Source organism: Pecten maximus, chromosome 6 (genome assembly GCF_902652985.1).
Source record: "Pecten maximus chromosome 6, xPecMax1.1, whole genome shotgun sequence".
NCBI lineage: Eukaryota > Metazoa > Mollusca > Bivalvia > Pectinida > Pectinidae > Pecten > Pecten maximus.
Window position 1 is genome coordinate 35506084 of NC_047020.1, and position 23278 is coordinate 35529361.

Below are 23278 nucleotides of genomic sequence, written 5' to 3' on the forward strand. Positions count from 1 at the left end.
AGGGCTAGTGATAAAGTGTCGGGACACTTAACCTCTCGGCCACCGCGGCCTGCAACAGAAGGACAAAACAGACCCTCCGGAATAGTAAGCCTTTAAGACGATGGTTGTCAGTACCTTATTTGGAACTACTCAATCTCCATGTAATCTAACATTTAACGTCTTCATTCTTCAATAATATGGCTGGGAAATATTTGTTGTAATCCCTATTTTCATTTAGAGAGCATGGCATTTTCACAAGTCGACCTACTTTGTAATACTTACAAAATGTATATATGATGCGTGTCATTCCATTCCGGAAGTATTTCCTTTGTATAATTTTCAAAAGATCTCCATGAAAATTGTATTCACATTTTGCTTTTGTTAATTAAATAATGAGCTGAAATTAGGATTTCTTTGACATATTGGAATGAATATATCACAACGAAGTATATGCTAAATCGCATATGTATATATATATATAAGAAATGCAAATGTACAATTTCATCATATATTTAATGAGTTTTCGGCACGATATATAACAGTGACATTGAAATGTCATATGATATGATTGCATTTACACGGTATATAACACAATGTAACCGCTGTCTTACATAATATTTACATAATAGTAAAATGTGTAAATGTTTTAAAAAAATGAATCCTAGGGAGTGATATACAGAATGATAAAGATTATACAGGCAAATGATAGACACATACGATATTAGCACCTTCAATACTAGAGAGTTAGATACAAAACAGACACAATGAATTAACCTGTTTCAATTACTAGTGGAAATGTCTAAATTATTTCATAAAAGAATTAAAATGAAGGAGATTGTCACTTTCCTTTCACATACTTGCACCTTCTTACACCCCATCCTTACCCTCCCTTATCCACACTTCCACACTAAATAATTATTTTATTGTTAATGTCATCTTGTATATTTTGTATGTGTTATATAATATTGTATGGAAAGGGCTTGATATAAGTTGGAAAACTTGTGCCCAATCCTATTGTATATATTTAATACAATAAAATATGTTTAAACTAATTAACCTGCATCAGACAGCTCTTTCGTCATTATTGGAGTAGTCAGTAATGCTGAGGGTCGAAAATGATAACAAGAGGCAACTAAATTCGAAACAGATCAAAAGGAATATCCGGATGGGGAAATACTAATGACACATGCATAAATTGTACAGTTTTCAATGTTAGATTGCAAAAGAACGTTAAATACATGTGTATATCCTGAACCGAATTATTTTCAAACGAAATAAAACGTGACAAGCAGGTTAAGATAAACTTCGAGAAGCTAAATAAAATCAACAACGAAAATAGTACTAATACAGAAGTGCTGGTTAAGTGCGATTTGGATGAATATGCAGCTGTTGTGTGGAGGCCTCAGTACTTCTGCAATTAAACATCATTATATACGGGGTTACTACCGGTGCGGAGAGTTAAAATAAGTTTCAGCGAGTCATTGTCGAAATCAGAAATGGTGATCAAAATATGAGATTAAGCAAATTGAATTTTGTAAAAAAAAAAAAAAAAAATGAGAACACTTTGAAACATACTGTGTATATGACAAAGGTTGGCCTTAATGTCAGATGAATAGCATCAGGTTTCAATGTAAAACGGGTTGCGGGGTCTGCTCCGTTTTATTTTTTCGTGACTTATGACCTTTTTCTGTAAACAGTGTTGAATACGAAATAAATAATTTGTGAAATGGACATATCTCAATGAATATTCATACTTCAATGCTATAATATTTCTGACCTACTGTATCGGTCAATGTTGTTTCTTTCATCGTCATGGAGATTGCAAATGATAGTTTATATATTTAAATGTTTCATACAACTCAAACATGATTTTACACGGAAATACAAAAAATTAAAAAAAACAAAACAAAGAAAAACAAGCAGTAAATAACCAATCAATACTAAGTTAATGGTCATATGCAGGTACATGTTGTAGTTTAGGGTTATATGAGCAACATAATCTACCAATAGTCGTATTTCTTTTTGCCAACACAGCAGGAATAACATCAGTTTGATAAAATTCACCATCTCTATTTGACTTGAAAATGAATTCTCCGGAACGTTAAACTAATGAAAGTTTTTTTTTTTTAGTTTTCTAATTCAATCAGACATGATAGTTATTTGCAAATGTCAGCTAATATAAATACTCAATAGATTACGAGTACACAACATTAGAGCGAGTACGTGTAGTATGTCCCATCTGAAGGCAGCTGAATTCCACTAATGTAAAGGAGAGTGCGTGAGACATACAATGTTCTACGCTACAACATCCGGTCTGATAACCAGACATACCGACGTAGCTTCAAAGTGTCGTTGGTTTTATCACCTTGACGTTTAAAGATGCATGTTCCTTTATGTCAGTTAAATGCCACTGATTCAGTTATCCCTAAAACTGGCTGTTCTTTGTTTGAGTTCCTTTAAAAAGTCTTCACTGGACACGGTGTTTACAATTGGACCCTTTCGTTTAGGAGTAGTTCTTATCGGATCTCGCTTGAAAACTTCGTCTTCCTCAGTAATCTCGCTCCCTTGAAATTTCACGTGATTTATCACGTGGTTGTCCTGTGGTTTGATCTCCGAGTTCAACGGTTGCTGATGCTCTACTCGTTTGAAAGGCTTGCTATACGTGGGTTCGATATTGGAAGGGGTAGAATCTTCCAACTGCCGTCCATTGGGTGTATGCTCGCCCTCATCCTGATACCTGACAGAGCTACGTCTTGGTGGTGTTTTAAGAGAATATTGTCCACGATAAAATCGCAAGCCTGTTTGATCATCGAAACTTATGCTTTCGTGTTGATGCCTGAATGAGGTCGTCTTAGCTGTCTCATCGCTTTTTGACCTATACAGTTGGTCATGATACAAGATATTTGAGGAGTAATTGTGGCTGTCGCTTTGCCTGGCATCCCTATAAATCCTGTCTACTCCATTTGCCAAAGTTCTTGTCCTTCTGTCCAATGACGAAGCATCTGTGACTAGAGTATTGACCTGAGAAAACATTACATAATAAAACATTACTAGAGTTATGTGGATTTTGGATCTCCGAAAGCCATGGTTTCTGTTACCGATACACGTATCTCATATAAACCTTTGGGAAATATCAGTTTAAAACTAAATGGTCTGAACATAACAACCAATGTATATGAAATGGAAAATAATTTAATATTCTTCAGATATGTTGTGAAAACCTGCCATGTTCGTTTAAAGCATGAAAACAGAAAATACGTGACAGTATTATGGTAATAAGGAGTGTATCCACTTTTGTAATCCTCAGAGAGTACATACATTAACGTCATTGGCCTACTTGGAGCGTCTACTATAGTGAGTATGATCTAGCTATTGTAGAAGCGAACTCACTTTGGTTACATGCAATGCACATGTTTAGAGAATCAAGAAGTTACGATGCGCATGTCTAGTCGACCTTTGCTCCTTTGGTCTGACTGCAACTAGACTTCGTTTGCGCATGCGTCACCATTTAAAAGCTCGGCAGTGATTAGTTGTTGTTTATATGCTTATGTAATCACATTAGACGAAATAGCCTAATTATAGTAAATAGTTGACGCCCGAAGTAGGCCAATATTAAATATAATTCGAATGGTTAATTAAGATTAAGAGCCTTGTTTCGTTTTGTCTTAGTCTTATGGATATATTGAAATAATATCGACAGCAGACTACGACATGAAATTTCTTTTAATGTAACACATAACAGGAAGTTCCATCTGTTTCCTGTTTCCATGTAAAACTTGCCCTCAAATTCTGAAACTGTTTGCAATAATGTATCAAGATATAAATGTACATACAATGCATTTATGTATAAATAAGACATCTGGTAAAAGATACTATTGGGTTGCTCTTCTTTGCGTTAACTCACAATTAAAATTACATACCGATTCTTTACTATTACTATAGAACGTGTCTTGGTCAGAACTTTTACGTGTCTTTCCAGTAAAGTTTGTCCAGCTGATAGAGTTCTTCTTCCTACTCTGCCTTTTATAGGCCTTCTGGACCTGCAATCGGAACGACATAGTATAATTACTCTAGTTCCGTATACACAATTACCTATATCAAAAGTTCTATTAATTTGTATCAATAATTCATTTCAAGCTAGTAAAGTCAATCTGGTAGATGCACAAAATCAACAGTGTGCTTATCTGATTGAAAAATCAATAATGTGTACAGCAGTTTTAAGATATAAACAAAACAAAAATGGTATATTAACAATACTTCATTCGACAAAGAATATTCTTTCTTCATTATAAAAGTTAAAGACTTTTGGTTTTATAATGAATTTATCAAAAATGACCCCAGCCGTATTTCTTTCCCTCTTGTTCCGGTACGGAAAAGTATATATCTTTTGACCATCACTAGGGTTGGTTTAATTACAACTTTTATGTAGGAGTACCCATTATTCCATATTATCAGGCATAACGTGATCTATGATTTTTTTAGAAGTGTAAGGCATTGTCATTATTCAAATGCACAGATAAAAAGCATTAAATAATGCTTTAGTACTTACATCAACGCTGAGTAGACAATGAAAAATGAAGAAAAACACACCCTAGGATAAAAGGAAATTAAACATTTTATATTTCAAAAGTGTCAAGCATTTGTCATTTTCAAACTTCACTTCGTAATTGTATTTCATATCGTATTGGGTTTATAACTGTTTGTTGATTTTTTTATGTTTGATTTTTAGATATGTTTGTTGTTCCTTTCCGAATTAAAACTCCACAATATAGTTAAAAGGCAACATGTGGAAATTATACAATACATTGGAGGAGATTTGAATACAATGTAAATGATTAAACAAAGCAATTTTGATTGTAATGAATAGTTGACATGAATATAAAATATGCAGTGTTTCTTACCTGGAGGGAATTGAACAAAGTAAATAAATAAGTGAATACTAAAGCCTCCTTGTTTTCTACAGAGAGAAATCCTATGGTCCACGTTAGTCCAAGTAGTGGCAGAAGGACAACAGCTGCTTTTAATCCAGCCCTGATATAAAATTAGTTAAATTCGATATGATAATCCCCTATACATATGATTTCAGGAAGAGATTATCAAAGACATGGAATGGAATGGCGTTTTTCAAACATGAAAGCACGAAAATGGACAACAAATCTCTCAATCAATTTCGTTTTATAGATACAAATAAGTATACATGAAGTTGTGTTTATCTAAGATTACCTTATTGCCGAACGATCCTCTGAATTAGCCCTCGTTGGCATAGTTCTCATCATTATCCTCAGAACCATTAGTAACACAACCGTATTTATCTGTAATAGAAATATTGATGTAATGACATGAAAAAGTCACAAACACATGTATATCACAATCAAACCTTAAATTCGAAAAGACCATACAAAGAGGACATATGAGTTACTGAGGCAACCCTAAGGACGACAGACGAAATATGTGAATCATCAAATAGCCTTTTTTAAGACTCAAGAGACAAATTTTTGAAGAAATTTGTTGTAAGTGACAGCTTTTTAATCTCTGTTGCATTTCAAAATGAACCTATATAAAAGAGCATATGTATTAACAGTCTATTTTCTTAGTTTAAAGGAGTGGTCACTGGCCATACATGTACGTTTGGACTGTGCGTTTTTGCTACATGTATATCATTTTTCGCATTTCATTTTCTATGAACTCGACAACCCCCCCACCCCCAGACTGTAAATACTATTATGTTAAACTCACGTTAGATAGACTGCAATTATGACCATCTTAAAAAGCTATATAAGAGGTTCTTATCGCGATAGATGTTTATGGGAAAACATCCAATAAATCAACCACTAGTATTTTACAATAAAATATGTTTTCATTAAAGTACAAGAAAAATCATGAACACGTGTGTCCTATTTCTTCTCATTAACATTTATATAACGAATATATCCATAGAAACAGATACACATATATATGATAGTAGTCTAATTTCAATATCCTTAACCTGCATTTAATGACAAATAAATTAATTTAATGCAAATTTAATATTTCCGGGTCATTAGCGTAATGCGTTTATTACACGCCTTGTATCTCGTCACAATTAATGCATAAACTGTGTCATGTTTCTTCAGATAGAACTTTGTCATGTTTCTTCAGATCTAAAATTAGCATTTTATTCATGACTGATTGACATAAAAGGTAACCCTCTTACAACGATGACGAGGCCAACAGCAGGTAGAAAGACAACGAGGAGCATGTCGTGGGACAGCCAACAACTGCAATATACATATACAAATTAAGATTATATCACGTCGTGAAAATATTTTTTACGTCGAAGCACACTCTGCAATTATCTCACCTCATGATAATTATGTAGCGAAATAAATCTGTATAAAAATAGAAAACCAAACAAATGTAATAAATAGATGAAGTTGCAAGAGAGGTCGAGAAACGTATGTCTTCCAGTCAGCAGATATCAGTTCGGTAAATCAGAGTTAATTTCATCAGAATCTGCAGCTTGTCTTGTATGTATTACATGTATTATTACAACACTGTCGAATCAAATTTCATTGAAATCATTTTAGTCGTATGAGTCTTTTAATATGTTTATTGAAAAATTATATGTTAGTATCCAGAGAGGCAAGTGATTGGCGAAGATAATTATCTGCGGATACAATCATACAGTACAGTACAATATTGCATGTTTACATTTATCGAGAAATACGGCGAAACTGTTTGAGTTAATTATTAACTAAACATTTCGCGGTCAGGGGAACATATTTTTACCTTTATTTTTGTAAAAATGATTATTATTTTTTATTTTTTTTTAGGGTAAATTCATTGTTTACATGTGCAACTCAAATTTTATAATTTTCCCTGTAAACTTCAATCACAGAAATTGTTTGTAAATGCTCTTTAACCAAAGAAAGAAGATATGTGTATTTCATGTTTGGTGTTTTAAAATTCGACAACTAGTGAGTGTAGCGAACGGTTTAAAGATTTACATAAGATTAACAAACACTGTGACCGAGTCGTATCATGTTTCTAAAATTAACGCAATTTGCATTTCAATAAAAAAATACAAACGAATCCAATTTAGTTGTAAAATGTATCATTTACCTATTCACATAAATAACGATACATAAATCTTGCCCGAACATCATCCTAACCCGGAGACAAACTATCAAAGACGGGGTTTCTATTTCGACATACCACACGCTGATAGTAGTCGTCTTTCAAGACACTACGTGCCACGCTGCTAAGTTTATTGTCAATCTAACACACAGAGAATAAGATTTCCTTTGTACTCTACAAATAGATACATTTTAAGTGCTATACGATATCAGTTTCAGACGTTTCAAGTGTTTTTAAACTACTCGTTGCTTGTAGTTACACGAATAGCACTAATGTGTTACGATAACAATAGGTGTTTTTATAATGAATTCTTATACAATTTACAAACTATACCAAACTAGACATGCTCTGAATAGTTATTGTTCTATACTTACACTTTATCATTTCCATACTTGTCGTGGAATATTCCTGCTGTTATGCCAACAACAACTAATGGGACCCCTACAAATAGGAATGTAATAACCATCAATTATATATACATGTATATATCATGTGTTTGCGAAACATTTGTCGTGTTGTTTTTTTTTTTTTTTTTTTTTTTATTTTATTTTTCAATTATATATATACATACAATTTTATGCAAAGAAATACTCTATTGCATCACCAATGATGCGCTGTCGAAAGGAGCACCAATTTGCATGCTGTGTACACTTTTTACCTGGTTGAAAACTTAAAATACAGTTCATACATATACCTTACTCAAACGTTTAATTTCTTCAAGAATATCTTCCAGATATACACGGAAGACACCTATTAACCTTATTCTGACCTTTGATGAGACAGCATGTCAAATTTTGCGGTGAAATTGCAAATATTTATCTATTTACATCTTCGATAGTCGGATGTTATGATAAGCCTACTCCTCTTCACTAAACGAAGTGGGCGGATCATAACCATTGGCCCGCGAAGTTGACCTATTCACGGTCATCTTACACTCAATGGTCTTCTGCATACATATACATATTTGGATTGAAAGTGTTCGTACAGTTTTAAAGAGGTCATGCTACATGTACGTATTATCTAGTGATCACTTAATCGCAATAGGGTTTCTTGATTTGTATGCTAAAATGCAATGTCTTTGTTCGACAAAAAGCAGATACCCGCTGCCACATAAAGAAATCACCATTCTCTTAATAATATATATCTGCATATATTTATATATTTCTGATCAATGATATGACATATCGATAAGCAAGTTACGTTTTTTCTAATAATGTTTTATTTGTTTATCATATCAGTGATAAAACAGATAAGTAAATATAAAAAGAATGGAAAAATAGTAATAAAAAATAATGACGGCCAGACAAGTTAATGTAAAAAACGAAACGGTGTCTAAAGGGATCAGAAATTCTTTATTAACACGTACCCCAACCAACTAAGAGGTATTTGCCGAAGTTTCGTCCTCTTTTGAAAACCTTTACTAAGAGAACATATAGATGGAATCCTTCCAGCAACATCCAGCAAAACATGGCCGTCAGAAAGTAATGTAGTGCGATGGCAATCGACATGCACACATACTGTAACAAAATGAACAAATATATATTTCGTTAATCCGACATAAAACATTTATTGTATAAAAACAATACCGAAACGTAATAGCGACTACTTTCAAAGACAGTGACAGTTTCACTCTTTGTTGTTTAGAATATTGAAAACAATTGTTATTGTAAGGAACAATTACCTGATTTTCCGTTCGATCAATGCCACCAATGAACAAAACTTGAACGAATATGAAGGTGATAGCCAGTTGTTCATGCGTCCGTATCCTTTCATTACGTATTCTGGAAAGAAAACCAAAAGAAATGACATGCAGACATAGGCGTGGTTCGAAAGCTAACGAGGATGGAAAATATTTAAAACAAATTACATACCTGTAATATTCGAAAACTATGACCGAAATGATACAACAAAGGACAGACAGGCCTCCTCCCCCGTACGATATATAGGTAAGAACAGCATTGTCGTCATCATCTATCTTCTCCTATAAAATGATAATTATAATGATAAAACATATAACAAGTAATGGTGATATCAATTAACAAGGATGAACATGTTTTACCTAGAATACATCCACTTTCATATGATGTTATATTAGAGTTATATGGGCAGTTACTGAAAATTACACGAGGAGAAATAGAAATTCTTTATTAAAGATGGCCGAGTGATACAAATGGTATGTTATTTATCTGTTAGCAATAGAGACTCGCAGACACCCTTCCAGTTTTTTTCTGCATTTAAATGATCTAAGGCCAGTCAATTTAAGAAAATATCTACTGCATATGTAGTCTAATAAAATGATTTTCTTTATCCTGGTCCACAACACTTTATTAGCTCTTAACGCACTTACAGCAACTCCGAAGACATCCATCAGTACTGCAAAGTTAGTGAAGTGGTTACATAAACACACAATATGTGTGTTATTTGAACTTGTGACGTCCTCTCGACACCCTTTTGATGACCATCGCATTTCATGGCTGCTGCAAAAGACATAAAAACGCCTTGCTTGCAAAATATTTTCAGATAACAACCCACAACAAAGCAAACGTTACTCAAAACAGATTTTTCATCAGTTCTGAAAAAATAACCGGAATAGAAAAATATAAAAAAAAAAAAAAATTGGAATTCGAAAGTGAATAAGCACTTTGAAAATTCAAAATCAAAAGGAGAGATCGTATCAAGTGTTAGAATCATTATTTCGAACATTATAACATTATATCTGATTTTGTTAAGCAAAATCATTTATTGTGCCTAGAAAAATTAAAAAGTTGAATACTTACTCTTCTGTCAAATTCATGAAAACGCACTTTTCTTTGTAGGATGCCAGTAAGGTAATGTTCTGAAGAAAAGGCGATACATTGTCATTATAATGAATCTGGAGAAATATGAAATTGGCATTTAATCAAACATTAATGCTCCATTATAGTACAACCAAGTCATATAAATCATGTAAAATAAAATCAACTGAACATTGCATGTAATTATTTTTGCTAACAAGACTGTTTCACATTTACCAGAATACTGTTAAAATGATAATATTTGCAGATTTTATTTTGTAAAACGATGAAACCTCGAATTTAGTATGATTAAAATGATTACATAAGTATAAATTATGTCTGCATTACGTATATGTTTTTAAACTACTAAATTAAAAGACATGCATATTTTACATATTCGGAATTATATGCAAATGACATACCTTGATTTCGATGACAAGCCTGATTGGCTCGTCTAAATTGTCAAAAACATCCTCAGGAATATTCAGAACACTTCCAGAAACTATATCGGAGTTGATAAACTTTCCTTGAAAATTCTTACTTTCTTGGCGTCTGTGTTAATTAGATACAAACCAATATTATAATTATCAGAATCATTAAGTCTGTTTGGACTGTATCGACTAAAATTCAAATTTGAAAACAAAGTGATATATACCTAATACGCAAATGCGTTGTCTTGATTTTCTCGGTATAGTCGACAAGTCTTAACGTCAACGACTGGTATAATTGTAATTGTTTTATTTGTATGTAATACTATTGTGTAACGAACACTGTGGATACCATTTTCGTTTCAAAATGACTCATGTACCAATTGAATATTTTCTGTCAAATTTGAACTATGATTCTATAGTGAAGACATTCCCTGTCACTATAGAGGAAAAGACATGCACGGAGTTAACATAATAAATTATACAATGATGTAAATAGTAAAGACGAATGTTCCTTGAATAACTTAAAAAGTAGACATTAATATAAAATCATATGGGTGGCCGGGTGACCAAGTGATTACATATTTGCCTTCCGCTTAGGCGACCGGGGATCGATTCCCCGATCGAACGTGAAAATGTGAGAAGTCACCAAGCCCGAGACTCCTCCTCCCAGAGTAAGAACCTACGTGGGGGCAATCCGGGCCAACAAGAGTGATAAATATAAGATGGTGTAACTTGTTTCGCATTTGTCATAAAACAAATAAAGTTTACATTTTATATAAAATCTACGTCTCTTACGTTTGTTTTTCTTGCTCTTGCTGTGATGACGTCAATATGTCGGTAATCGATGAAAATCGTGCCGCATAAACCTGTATGTATCTGTCTGTGAATTATTACAAAACGAAATTTATACAAAAATTCAAGTATTTTTAAAATCACACGCAAATCTATATAGATGTAAAAACGAATTCGATCCATGGAATTCCTTTCAAGAGTAACTGTTTAAAAGTTATATTTTTTCATGAACAAACTATCAAAGAAATATGTAACTGGCTTGTTTTTCATGAAATACGCCTATAATGTACTTATTGGAATATGCATGTGTTATAAGACTGTTGTGACGTCATAGATAATTAATGCTGTCACAATATATGACAGCATGATTGTCTTTGTAGAGAAAATAACAGACGAAATGGCATTGTCGTATTAATTTGAGGGATTTAAGTAAATTTCATAAAGAAGTTGTGTTATAAATAGGATCTATCACTCGTGATTATATTATATGTAATTTATCAAAATCGTTCTAGAAAAGCTCGTGGTATATCGATCTTAAAAAGGTACAAATGCAGGTCAGAGTGACCTACTTTTGATACATGCAAACCCCAAGGAAGTATGAATTTCCGGTGAAAAATAATTAATGCAGGTTAATCCTATCAAGTTCGGTAAAAAATATTGTCTTTAATTGTTCGTTACCTTGAGATGCTTTTACTGCGTTCCTGAACACAGTCGACGGAATAGTGATAGAACTGTCAGAGTTACCTCCCATGGTGAAGGATGATAAAGTGTCACACATCGCGATCTTCTCATGGAAAGTTATACTGAAATCTACAAGTCAATAATTTGTTTGTTTAACAAAGGCTACATTAATGAACAATGATAAAAAGTTAAAGTTTCTCATAAAATTATGTTTTATTGTATGAAGCACTAGTTTTAAAAAGCTCGATGTATCTTGAATAAATGGAGTCGCCTGGTGTACAATATAATAATACATGGGCACGGACTATGTTTTCCGTTAAAGGGGCATTCCTTCGTTCAGACATCAGAGACATGCACAATTCCTATTGATGAAATATATGTCCGAACGGTGATTACATGAGTGTTTTTGACTACATGTGATGAAATTGACGCCGAATGTACAGGAAAAAGGCGTATGTCTTTGGAGTGATTGGTGATAGATAAAGTGATAGTTCAAATTCAGAATTTTCAGGACTTAATACTCGAAGAAATTTGGTTAATATTGGGAGTAAAACTGCCGTATTAATGTAAAGGTTATAACTTTTATTACGTGAACTTGCAAAACAAATACATATTTTCCAGTAAGTTTAATTTTGACGACCTAAGCTTCAGACGAAGGAATGCCCCATTAAATTGTCCTCATATTAATCAAACATAAATGTTAGACGAACATCATGAAATGTCTACTAACTACAAAACCGGATACTAGTGAACACATACTATTTACATATATTCATTACCAATATAATGTTCTGACAGAATTAGTTTGTTGTTCCATTGAATTTCGTTTCGTCATTTCCCTTTATCCTTACCTATATTGTCAGTGGAGGAATTGATTGATAGACTTTGACTCTGATTGGACATCTCGCGTTTGTTCCTTTTGTGTTCCGACGACACCCTGACGTTTGCAATGTTTCCAGCAAGAGTTGCCATCGACGTCAAAATAGACGCCATCCTCTCTTCGACAAAATCCTTCAAAATATATCATAGTCAGAAGAAAATAGTTCATATTGGTTTATAGATGAACATTCAAGTCCCTTGTGAGAGGTTCCATGGGTTCATCATGCTCGTTAGTTGTTCTTACAAATTTATCTTATTTTCATAACTCGACTTTGACATAGATTTACATGATGACGTAACTAATGACTCTTTATTTCCCAAACGACCACTAGGTTCTAGGTCATGGTAAATCTAAAGACCCAATTAAGCTATTAGATAAGATATCTATAATACTGATAACTTCGAATCATTTTACAGTACTGTATAAAATGAAACGTTCATTGTGTATGAACCTTCAATGTTTTCATTGTTGCTATGGAACCACTAATTTAAATACAACAAAAAATATTTCATGTAGTGTTATTCATATTATTGTTGCATTGAGTAAACAAGAAATATTTGTACCCACGAAATAATTTGAAAACTCCAAACCACGAAAAAACATACACTCGAACATTTATGATATACATTATATGATACTACATTTCTCTATAACTCAATTAACGGTTGAAAATAATGCTAACTATGTTTTAAATGTGATAATAGCATAGAACAACATTATACCAAATCAATTAGTTTCCAGACGTGTGCGATTTTATCGTCGACCAATCCACTCACAGCCTCGCCATAGCCCTGCGGAAGATATATGTATATGTTACAAAACAGACAGAAGATATATATATATATATATGTACATATATATAACAAAACAGACGGTGGTATTAAATTTGTATTCTTGACCACCTGTTTGTATCAAAGCTCATATATACTACATGAAATAGTTTGATAGGTATCCCCTGAATGTTCGTGACGTATCTAATGAACGAATCAGTGAAATATATTCCATATTACATCGACAAGATTGACAAGTCTTCTTTTTTATGATAACTTGCTAAAAGCAAAACACAATTAGCAATGGAAATTACATCTAACTCCAATATTTTCATATTGACTAAACAAGGAAAAACATGCATGAAATTTTGACAAATGTTTTTACTTATTTCTTTTAAATTTTAACCTCACCTGTGCGATTTCGTCTAAGTCATTGTGATTATCTCTGGATTGTTTGGAAACATCAGCGATTGTCCGGAACACGTCTGTGGATACCACGAGATCCCCAGGATACAGAGCCGCCGCCGGACCATCACCTTGAGATGATGTGGCATTTACAATGCTGGCCGTGATGTTAATTATAGCAGTTTTATCGACTGCATTGTTCTGTTTCAGTTGATTTGCCTGAATAATTCGAAAAAGATTTGATATACCACTGGACAGCTTAAATGGAAAGTAACGAAGAGAATGCTTTATCAAAGTCTACGTAATATCGTAGCGTAACAACACAATAAAGTATTAACACAATGTTATCATTAAAATATAATAATTGTGATAATGGTGTATTATAAAGCTGAAGGTCGGCTATTACATGTAAGTGATATGTTTGACATGTTAGACATTCAATCTTCACGTCGATCACTCTCTCATCCATGATCACTCCTGAACTATGTATAACCTTCATTTTAGACGTGACACGGGGATTTTAAGTTTATTAGTCCATGTGCATATGAAACAGATTTAATATTCTCATCATATGAAAACAGCAATATGATTATAGTTTTCTTATTTTGTTTTATCAGGTGCATATAAACAGCATTACTTTTAAAATATGAATAAGTTGTTCTTATCACAACGATATCGTAACACAAAAATGCATTTTACTTTCTTTTATATACGTGTTAGGTATGCTTTATAAAATATAGTAACCAGACTATTCTTAACCTGATCTGGATTATGATAATGCTGGGCCGTTGTGTAATATTTGTGTTCATACATACCATATTTTCTATATCCTTGATGTGCTGACTGACACATCCGGTTAAATCAGGTCGACCCCACATTGCCCCTCCCTGACCATCAGGTATGCATGGCCTACTTACGACGCCTGTGGGAATTAACAATGGTATGCGTTTTTTTCATATAAATAACTTCGATGATTTACTGAATTGCAGCATAAGCGGTATAGCCTAATCATAGTAGTAGCTTTTTTGTATCCGGTTTCTCAGTAATCAACACTATAAACCCATTTGTGGAAATCAATTATCAACATTGTCGGAAAAAAAGTGTTAATCAAAGTGATAGACTTTGTGGAAACAAAACTAACATACTTGAAGTAAATGTTTGTTCTTGCATCAACGTTTTAGGATACATAACAAGGACAGAGAGAAATGAGTAGAATAGTAGAACCAACATAAACCAAACAAACACAATAGGTCCATTTGTTTTTATACTAAGACAGAATACAACCAACAAGAAAAAAATATTTTTCCAAGCATACCTTTGATGATTTTTTTTTTACATATGTATATTTATATTTTATTATTTGTATTTATATACATGTATCGATTACCTATTCGTCCCTGAGGACATGGTTTGGTATCTGTATGGTTGGCTTCCGTTATGGTCCAATGAACAAGTATATTGTCTCCGAGAACATCGTCAACACTCTCGTCACAATATGGTCCATCTATAAAAAAAAAATAGAGCAAAACTATACAAGCACGTCATGTATGTATACATGTATGTTGTCATCATAAAAAATGTCCTATGTTTCGATTAGGAATAATGAAAAATCAAGACGTTATACCCATTATAGAGGTGTTTCAATAACATTGTTGTGATTTTATTTCCATTATAAAGAACAATACATAATATCTAAGCCGTATAATTAGCAAATACATTATGAATTGATATATACATACCATATGCTATTTCTGTACAATTCTGACCCTTGTATCCTTTCATACAATGACAGTAGTATTCGCTGCTAATGTTCTTTGGCTCACAGTACCCATATTTGCCACAAACTTCCGGACACGGGTTATCTGCTCCTGTTTAAATATATTCAATAAAGTTCGAGATATCTGTTTACCATTAAACCTTTTAATTGACAAAGCTTAAATGAAATTATTTTACTCTATAGCAACCTTTTAACATTGATTCCACAAAATCCAATATCTGATTTTAACAGTAATGTTTTGGTGACTACAACCTACCACCTTAATAGCCAGTGAATATGTACCACTTGTTGGTACACTATAACTTAATATGTACTCAGGTATTAACTATTCTAAAACTTACAAAGTAATACACGTTTTAACTAATTATTTTCATATTATGTCAAAAGAGTATTCGCAGAAGAATCGCAATTTCTGAAAATATTGAAGAACGTTGCAAACGTTTCAGGCCTTGTGGTGACAAAACATTTTCAATGTCCCGAATCGCAGTTTAACACAAACGTCAAAAGCAATTTAAAGGAGTAAAAAATGAAGAAAAACACGAAAAAATTTGGTATGCACAAATATTGATTCTAAGCCCAAATAAATATAATGCGTAATAGGAGTAGAGAATATTGTTACCTCACTAGCACAGGTAAGTGGTAATTTCCAAATAAAGGGATAAGACGATTGCCTAGAGAGCGAAAGGTCTAATGGGGGAATGTGAGAAAAATATTAATCAACGGAGATATTTTGATGGAGTGACTCGGTGAGGAAAATGTTGGGTGAGTACGCACTCAGAAATGCACAGATAAATCAAATCGTGCATCATAAACACTCCCCTTGACAATGAATGTGTATCAATGGGGATCGAAATACAAATAGAATATATGCAGGTAACATGTAACATTGACAAACATTACCTAAAGATTGAACCGTTAGTCCTAAAGGCTGTGTATTGTTGCTGGTCGAACTATGGTTATTGTAATCCGATTCTTTTCTCCTGTGAACTGTTATGTTGATGGTGTTGGAGTCGAGATATATCCACGGATTAGTGACGTCAGCAGTAATAGTCCCATTCAGGGTTTCAATGTCATACTGAAATTGAAATGCATCGTTATGAACTTATTTCAACGTGACAGCAATAAACGTCAATTAATTACCAACAACTGACACTTTTATATCATGTAATTGACATTGCCGTTGTACGGATGTCAAATTTCACTTAGATGTCAATATTTTAATGTCAATTTTTCAAAGAGGTCTTTTCGGTTGATATATTATATCTAAATCATAAAGTAGCACACATAATTTTCAATATGGAAAGCATTTTATCTGTATTAAGCACATGTTTATCTTTTACATGTGTCACATTTGAAACAAGTGTGAAATTGATCTCATTTTGGAAATATTCGATTTCCTTATATGATATTAGTTCAGACGTGTTTGATACTTTTAGGGATTTCATTGTTACCACTCTAACTCCCATTAGAGATTGTGACTTAATGGGATATGATACACTCTAAAATGCTAACTTAAAAAAAAAAACAGAAAAAAAAAGAAAAAAAAACAAAAAACTTTCCGATCAAACGTCAGATCTTAGGTTGTGTGCAGGCTGTAAATTCATTGTTTGTGAGTACTGATACATAACGACCGAGCAACGCGATGAAATACAAAGAGGCGATAACTTCCGTTTAAGACAGACAAAATATAGAAAAAATTCAATATTGTGTTATTTTTATTTTGATGGAAAGGTCATAATTTTATTGTTCCGTTGTCTAATATTTATCACAATATATCACCAAAAGAAAGGTGATAATATTTCAATCATGCCAAAGGTATGTTTTTAAATGTTCATATTGCCATACTTGATAAAAAAAATGTTCCATGACATAATATTTTTGCTTAACAGGTAAAGTTTCCTTCTCAAATAAAATAGGAACCTTCCTGTTACTACTAAATATTACGGAGAATTGTAGCATTTTATCCTTAATTAGAAATAATCGACCTTTTTGAAAAATTGCATGTTCCTCCGAAAAGTCTAGGTATAGAGAAAATGAACATGGAAAGACATAGTTATTAACCAAATATCAGATATTTATGCTGTTATTACCCTGAAGAAGTTGATTCTTCGCTGCTTATTTTTTTAGTTTTAAAGGGAATGAATAATTTGGTATCCTGAATATATCTATCACACTCCGACTCCGCCATTATATTTGGTTTATAACTTCCGGTTCAATGAGCGATTATTTAGTCTCTTCATTAGTTTGTTTTAATCATATACCATGAGAGTAAATGTGTCCAATTTAGTGCCGAATAGTATGTACCCTGACGGCTTTACAGTATCCTAAATAGTTATGTAACTGCCCCCCATATTTTAAAGTCACGTGATTATTTCTACAATGTTAACAAGATTTACCAATCTTTTTCAGAACCTTACATTTTTGTACAAGCCATCCTTTATTTAAATTGGGTTTTAAACAGTTTACACAACAGCGCCTCTAATCCTGTCTAGATAACAAATTAATCCCAGCAGTATCTAATTGTTTGAGTAAGTATTAGCGGTGCTTTGTCATTGGAAACATCATGTTAAACTTACAGTCCAGTCTTCTGTATTTCCTGTGTGAAAGGCCGTTTTACGCCCTGCTCGGTTGTGTCTGATAGTCCATGTACAGTCTTCTGTGCCGGGTGGCAGTTCAGGTGCAAACAATGTTTCGAGATCCTGCATTCCTCCGCAAATAGCTTTAAACAAACATTAAGAGCATCAAAAAGGTATTCAGAATGAATAATTCCCTAGTCAGAGATGATTAATTTGCTAAAACCTCATTGCATACCGGTAGTGCATAGTTGGTAATACTCGTGGGGAATTTGTTTTCGCTACGTTTGCTATAATTAAATACAGCTTAAAAAATAATGACCCAGCCGATATTGATAAATATTTATATATACGCACAAATACTAGGAAATGTTTATTGCAAAATATTCACAAGAGTTGGTTTTATGAAATCTTATATCCGCGAACCAGGCCCGATTCTGACAACCGCGAAATATTAGCCAGCGAAATTTAGCAACTACCGGTATACAGTAGCTTCCATATGATTCTAAAGTGTAGACATACATGGTATAAAATGATGTTTGAAAACCTGGTGAAGATTATTTTGAAATAAATGCACATAAAGTGTACCTGTTGAGATTACTATTATCCTCGAAATATATTGAAGAGATTGGTGGAGAAAAATACGTTATACATACACTATCTTGTGGGTACATTGTGTTACTGACATAGATATCAATTTACCATGAAATATAATGATTTGCAAGTAAAGTATAAATAACATATCAACAACAATGAATTAGTTATAAAGTAAACATACAACAACTTAAACAATGGCAGGCAATAGAACGAGGGTTCCGTATTGTGGCAATATATTCCTCATTATCATTAAAACGTCATCTGCCCATAAAGGGAAAGTTGGCGTTTGACATTTTGACCTCACAAATAATCAAATGAAAGCAAAATAAACATTTCACATTAGCTATGATGCGACCCTTGTTTCCTTCCACATTTGCTTAAGCAAATAGAAATGTAAACACTGGTGCAATCTTCATTTGTTTGTTTTGATTTGTTATACATGTATTTAAAAACATCTGCCATCAAAATCGAGGGTGATATTCAGATATTCAGTTTGTCCTTGAACTATGGACCCAAATAACCTTAAACTTAAATCAAGTGAGGGTCTGGACATCTCTGCTTCATCATGTCATGTCAAAATGTTCATAAAACAAATTGACCTTCACCTTTAATCATGTGACCTTCACCTTTGATCATTAGACTCCTTCCAAAATGTTCATTAGTTAAAAGCTACAAAATTAGACCTTCGCCTTTTAATCAGTGACCTTGACCTGATTTACTTGACCTTTGGCCAGTAAACTCATTGTTCAATTCTAGCAAACATTTTAAAAGTGTCATAACAAAATGCCCATCGAAGAAGAGCTACAAAATTTGACCTTGACCTTTGACCTTGTTTAATTATGAACTAAATTGCTTCATCATGGCAAAAGAAAACGTTCATAAGTGAAAAGATTCAAAATTGAGTTCAATGTGAATCAATCAATTGATATATAAAAGTTATGGTCAGGAGTAACATGTAAACGGACGGTCAGACAGACAGACAGACAGACAGACAGAGTGATTACTGTATGACATGACGAATAAGTACATGTAAGGCAATGGCACGAGATGAAAGAATAATTTTTTGTAATTGTTTTATTTTTCCAATTTTCATAGATATGTAATATACACAAAACATAGACAACACTAAACATAGCTTTCATTCTTCATACACACTCATTCATTCATATCTATCACCTTCTTTCAACATGCCTTCAAACAAATTCCAATCATCAACACTTATCGCCATCCTAAAAATAATCATGATCATCATCAAAATAATCATCATCATCATCATCATCATCATCATCATCATCATCAATAGTCATCATCGTCATCATCATAGTCATCCTCATCATCACAATCATCCCCATCATCACAATCATCATCATCATCATCATCATCATCAACATCACAATCATCATCATCATCATCATCATCATCATCATCATCATCATCATCATTAACATAGTCACAATCATCATCATCATCATCATCATAATTTATATATCTACACAGGAGGGTATAAAGGTTTATGTAGATGACAGCCTCACAAAAACACACCCTCACACACACGCACTAACACACACAAAACACACACACACAAAGGGGAGAGAGTTGTGCCATTTTAACTTTTTTATACAATAATAAAAACACACAGGAAAATATATGGAGTTATTCAGTGTCATGAAGATTAATTGACTTAAGAAGGAGAATAATATTGGAATTAGCAAATAAATATGATAACATAAATGTTTCTATAACATTGTCAAGGATTGGGTGTAATATCTAATAGTTTATTCCATTTTTTCCAGTTGTCATTAAATTGTACTAGGTTTTCATTTCCTTTACTTGTGCATGCATATTTCTGAATTCTGTAGTTGTCTTTGATTATAGATTTTAGAACAGGTACCGATAGTGCTTGTTGTAAACATCTTGCTGAGTAAATATACTGTTTCATCAGAAGTAAAATAAAATTATCAGTTTTATAATATACATTTTTGTTGTTTCTCATACCAAAAATGAAAGTTTCTTTATTGAAAGTAAATGGTATAAAATAAAGAATCTTACAAAAAATCAAACTCCTCAAAAAAAAGTCTGTACTTCCTTACACACCCATAATAAATGTACTATTGTTTCTGGTTCTGTTTTGCAAAAGAAACATTGTGGATGTTCAGATAATCCAATTTTGAATAAATATGAATTAGTAGTTAATATATGCCGGTTTATTCTATATTGAAGCCAGTGTATTTGAACTTTTAGTGACAATAAAAGGAGTCAGATAAATAATTTTCCAAGTTTGTTCATCAAGTTGAAATATGTCATTCCACTTTCTTTTCCCAGTCGGAACACAGTTATTTAAAGAAAGTATATTATAGAAATCTTTTGAGCCTTTAGTATCTTTATAGAAAATTTCAAGGTTAGTGGGTATTATCGGATAAGATAGGAGTTTGTTATCTGATTCCTTATTTGCAATGTAATTTTTCACAGAATTTATTATACCATGGAATATAAGAAAGTTGGTATTGATGTCATATTTTTCTTTAAATTCTTGAAATGTATAAAAAGTAAGAGGAACTGGAAATTTAATCAGGTCGTTAATTAAAATTGCGCCTTTACTGTACCAGTTCCTGTAAAATACCTTTTGTCTATTTACTTTTATATTATCATTAAACCAAATAGGAGTTTTCAGTATGGAAGTATTCTTACTAGTTAAAAGGTTTTCTTGATCTTTGAGATACCCCCAAGCTTTGAATACATCTTTCCAAAAACTATTTTTACATTTCCTTTCACATTCTTTTATGTATTCTGGACCACATTTAGCCAAAAGTCCTGTATCAATGGTATTTCTTAGTAAACAGTGCCACTTGCTTGTTTTAGAGTACAACCTCCTGATCCAAGTTAATTTTAATCCCATAATAAAAGACTGTATATCTACCATTTAACCCGCCTTCGGCATAGTTTTTTTATAACCCCCCCCCCCCCCCCCCCCCCCCCCCCCCCCCTTTTCACCTTGTCTACTTTGCTACTCCACAAAAAATTATAGAGTTCAGTATTTAATCTTCGGATAAATGATATGATATATAAATGAGATGAAAGAATGATGATAAAGGTCAGTTTTTGAGGATATATAAATATCTAAAAGGAATAATGTATCACATGTGTAACAAAAGATATAAACATCCAATTACCTTCATAAATCAAGGCGAATATGTTACTTCGGTGTAGTTTATCGGTAGATACAATCGATATCTCCACCTCATTGGACGGTACTATCCAGTCAGTCGTAGTCGAGGTTAGGCAAAATAACCTACTCACATTTCCACCTGTCACCTACAATATATTTATTGTATTTGACATGTATTTTGATTTAAACAATACGGCTACATAATTAAATCAGAAGATATATTGATTATATTCAAATTATGAAAGGATTAATTTATGATTATAATGAATTCGAATGTAACAAATCATCTATTCATTAGTCTGGCATATTGAAGATAGCTCGACTACAAGAGAAAAGGTTTCATGGTGTTTTTTTTTTTTTTTTATCATTATTTTGAATTACATTACTTACAGTATAAAACAATGATCCATACGAAATTTTGCGATACTTCATTAATATTTCCCCATAATTTTTCGAAATTAAACTTAGAAGTAACGGGATATTTGAATTTGAAAACTTATGGTATAAAAATGCTTATATGCAGAGAATATGCTAATCAGATGTGAAATATGAATCACCTTGACGCCGTGCCGGGTACAGTCCGAGCTCGGAATAAAGCCATCTATCAGTAGAAGCGTGAAATTGATCTTGACTAAGTTTCCGGCTGGAACCTGTATCTTCCATACGCAATATTTAGTTCCATTTTGGCTACGTACCATGCCCGACCATCCCGTCTTGTGTAGGGAGGTTTGATTAAGGCCACATTCGTCATTAGACTGTTGACCATTGACCACTACAGAAGCAGAAAAGGGGTAATATTTCAAAACTGTCATGTGTATTATATAATCTTTCATAATGGCGATTCCTGAAAATAATGTTCTCCATAAGCCCTTATAGCTGGGCAATATTTCCCATTTGGACTGGTCATATGACGTTAAAATATGCATAAATGAACCTAATTACATAATGAAGAAGACATGCTTACAGAGACAAACATTTAGTACTATCCAGAACTTGAGCCCAATGGTTCCAAATCCAGATTTATCCATGAATCTGAAAAATAATGGAAAAAAATACAAATATAAAAACACATACAGATATACATAAGTTGGTTATTATTACGATGGCACAGTTAAAAGGATTTTCCCTTCGTGCAAATGTGTAAAGATGTGGGAAAATCGATGATCTGAGGCAATTTTGCAGTATATATATGAACTCAAATTCATTGTCAAAATATCTCATAAAAAAAATAAAATAATATGTCTCGCTCTGCTAGTACTGCTACCTTAGGAGGTTTTAAACGTACACGGAATACACTTATCGCGATTTCCTGTTGTTAAATCTAAAGAAAGTGTTAA

At 32.9% G+C, this 23278-nt stretch overlaps 1 protein-coding gene across 1 annotated transcript in view; it reads right to left on the bottom strand.

Moving 5' to 3' along the window:
* Positions 1 to 473: 473 nt before the first annotated feature.
* Positions 474 to 23278, bottom strand: part of LOC117330164 (adhesion G protein-coupled receptor L1-like) — a 28354-nt gene continuing 5549 nt past the window's right edge. Inside the window, exons 2-28 of the mRNA XM_033888385.1 lie at positions 22906 to 22973; positions 22499 to 22713; positions 21946 to 22087; positions 18182 to 18324; positions 16506 to 16680; positions 15568 to 15696; positions 15216 to 15332; positions 14644 to 14750; positions 13835 to 14047; positions 13376 to 13444; positions 12625 to 12784; positions 11771 to 11902; positions 11096 to 11180; positions 10292 to 10421; positions 9873 to 9931; positions 9443 to 9572; positions 8967 to 9076; positions 8777 to 8876; positions 8462 to 8612; positions 7470 to 7536; positions 6173 to 6236; positions 5203 to 5291; positions 4881 to 5010; positions 4529 to 4570; positions 3900 to 4019; positions 1037 to 3000; positions 474 to 753 (exon numbers count right to left, since the gene is read on the bottom strand). Of these exons, the coding sequence (XP_033744276.1) occupies positions 2395 to 3000; positions 3900 to 4019; positions 4529 to 4570; positions 4881 to 5010; positions 5203 to 5291; positions 6173 to 6236; positions 7470 to 7536; positions 8462 to 8612; positions 8777 to 8876; positions 8967 to 9076; positions 9443 to 9572; positions 9873 to 9931; positions 10292 to 10421; positions 11096 to 11180; positions 11771 to 11902; positions 12625 to 12784; positions 13376 to 13444; positions 13835 to 14047; positions 14644 to 14750; positions 15216 to 15332; positions 15568 to 15696; positions 16506 to 16680; positions 18182 to 18324; positions 21946 to 22087; positions 22499 to 22713; positions 22906 to 22969 (3549 nt within the window). The 5' untranslated portion in view covers positions 22970 to 22973 and the 3' untranslated portion in view covers positions 474 to 753; positions 1037 to 2394. The remainder of the gene's footprint in view (positions 754 to 1036; positions 3001 to 3899; positions 4020 to 4528; positions 4571 to 4880; positions 5011 to 5202; positions 5292 to 6172; positions 6237 to 7469; positions 7537 to 8461; positions 8613 to 8776; positions 8877 to 8966; positions 9077 to 9442; positions 9573 to 9872; positions 9932 to 10291; positions 10422 to 11095; positions 11181 to 11770; positions 11903 to 12624; positions 12785 to 13375; positions 13445 to 13834; positions 14048 to 14643; positions 14751 to 15215; positions 15333 to 15567; positions 15697 to 16505; positions 16681 to 18181; positions 18325 to 21945; positions 22088 to 22498; positions 22714 to 22905; positions 22974 to 23278) is intronic.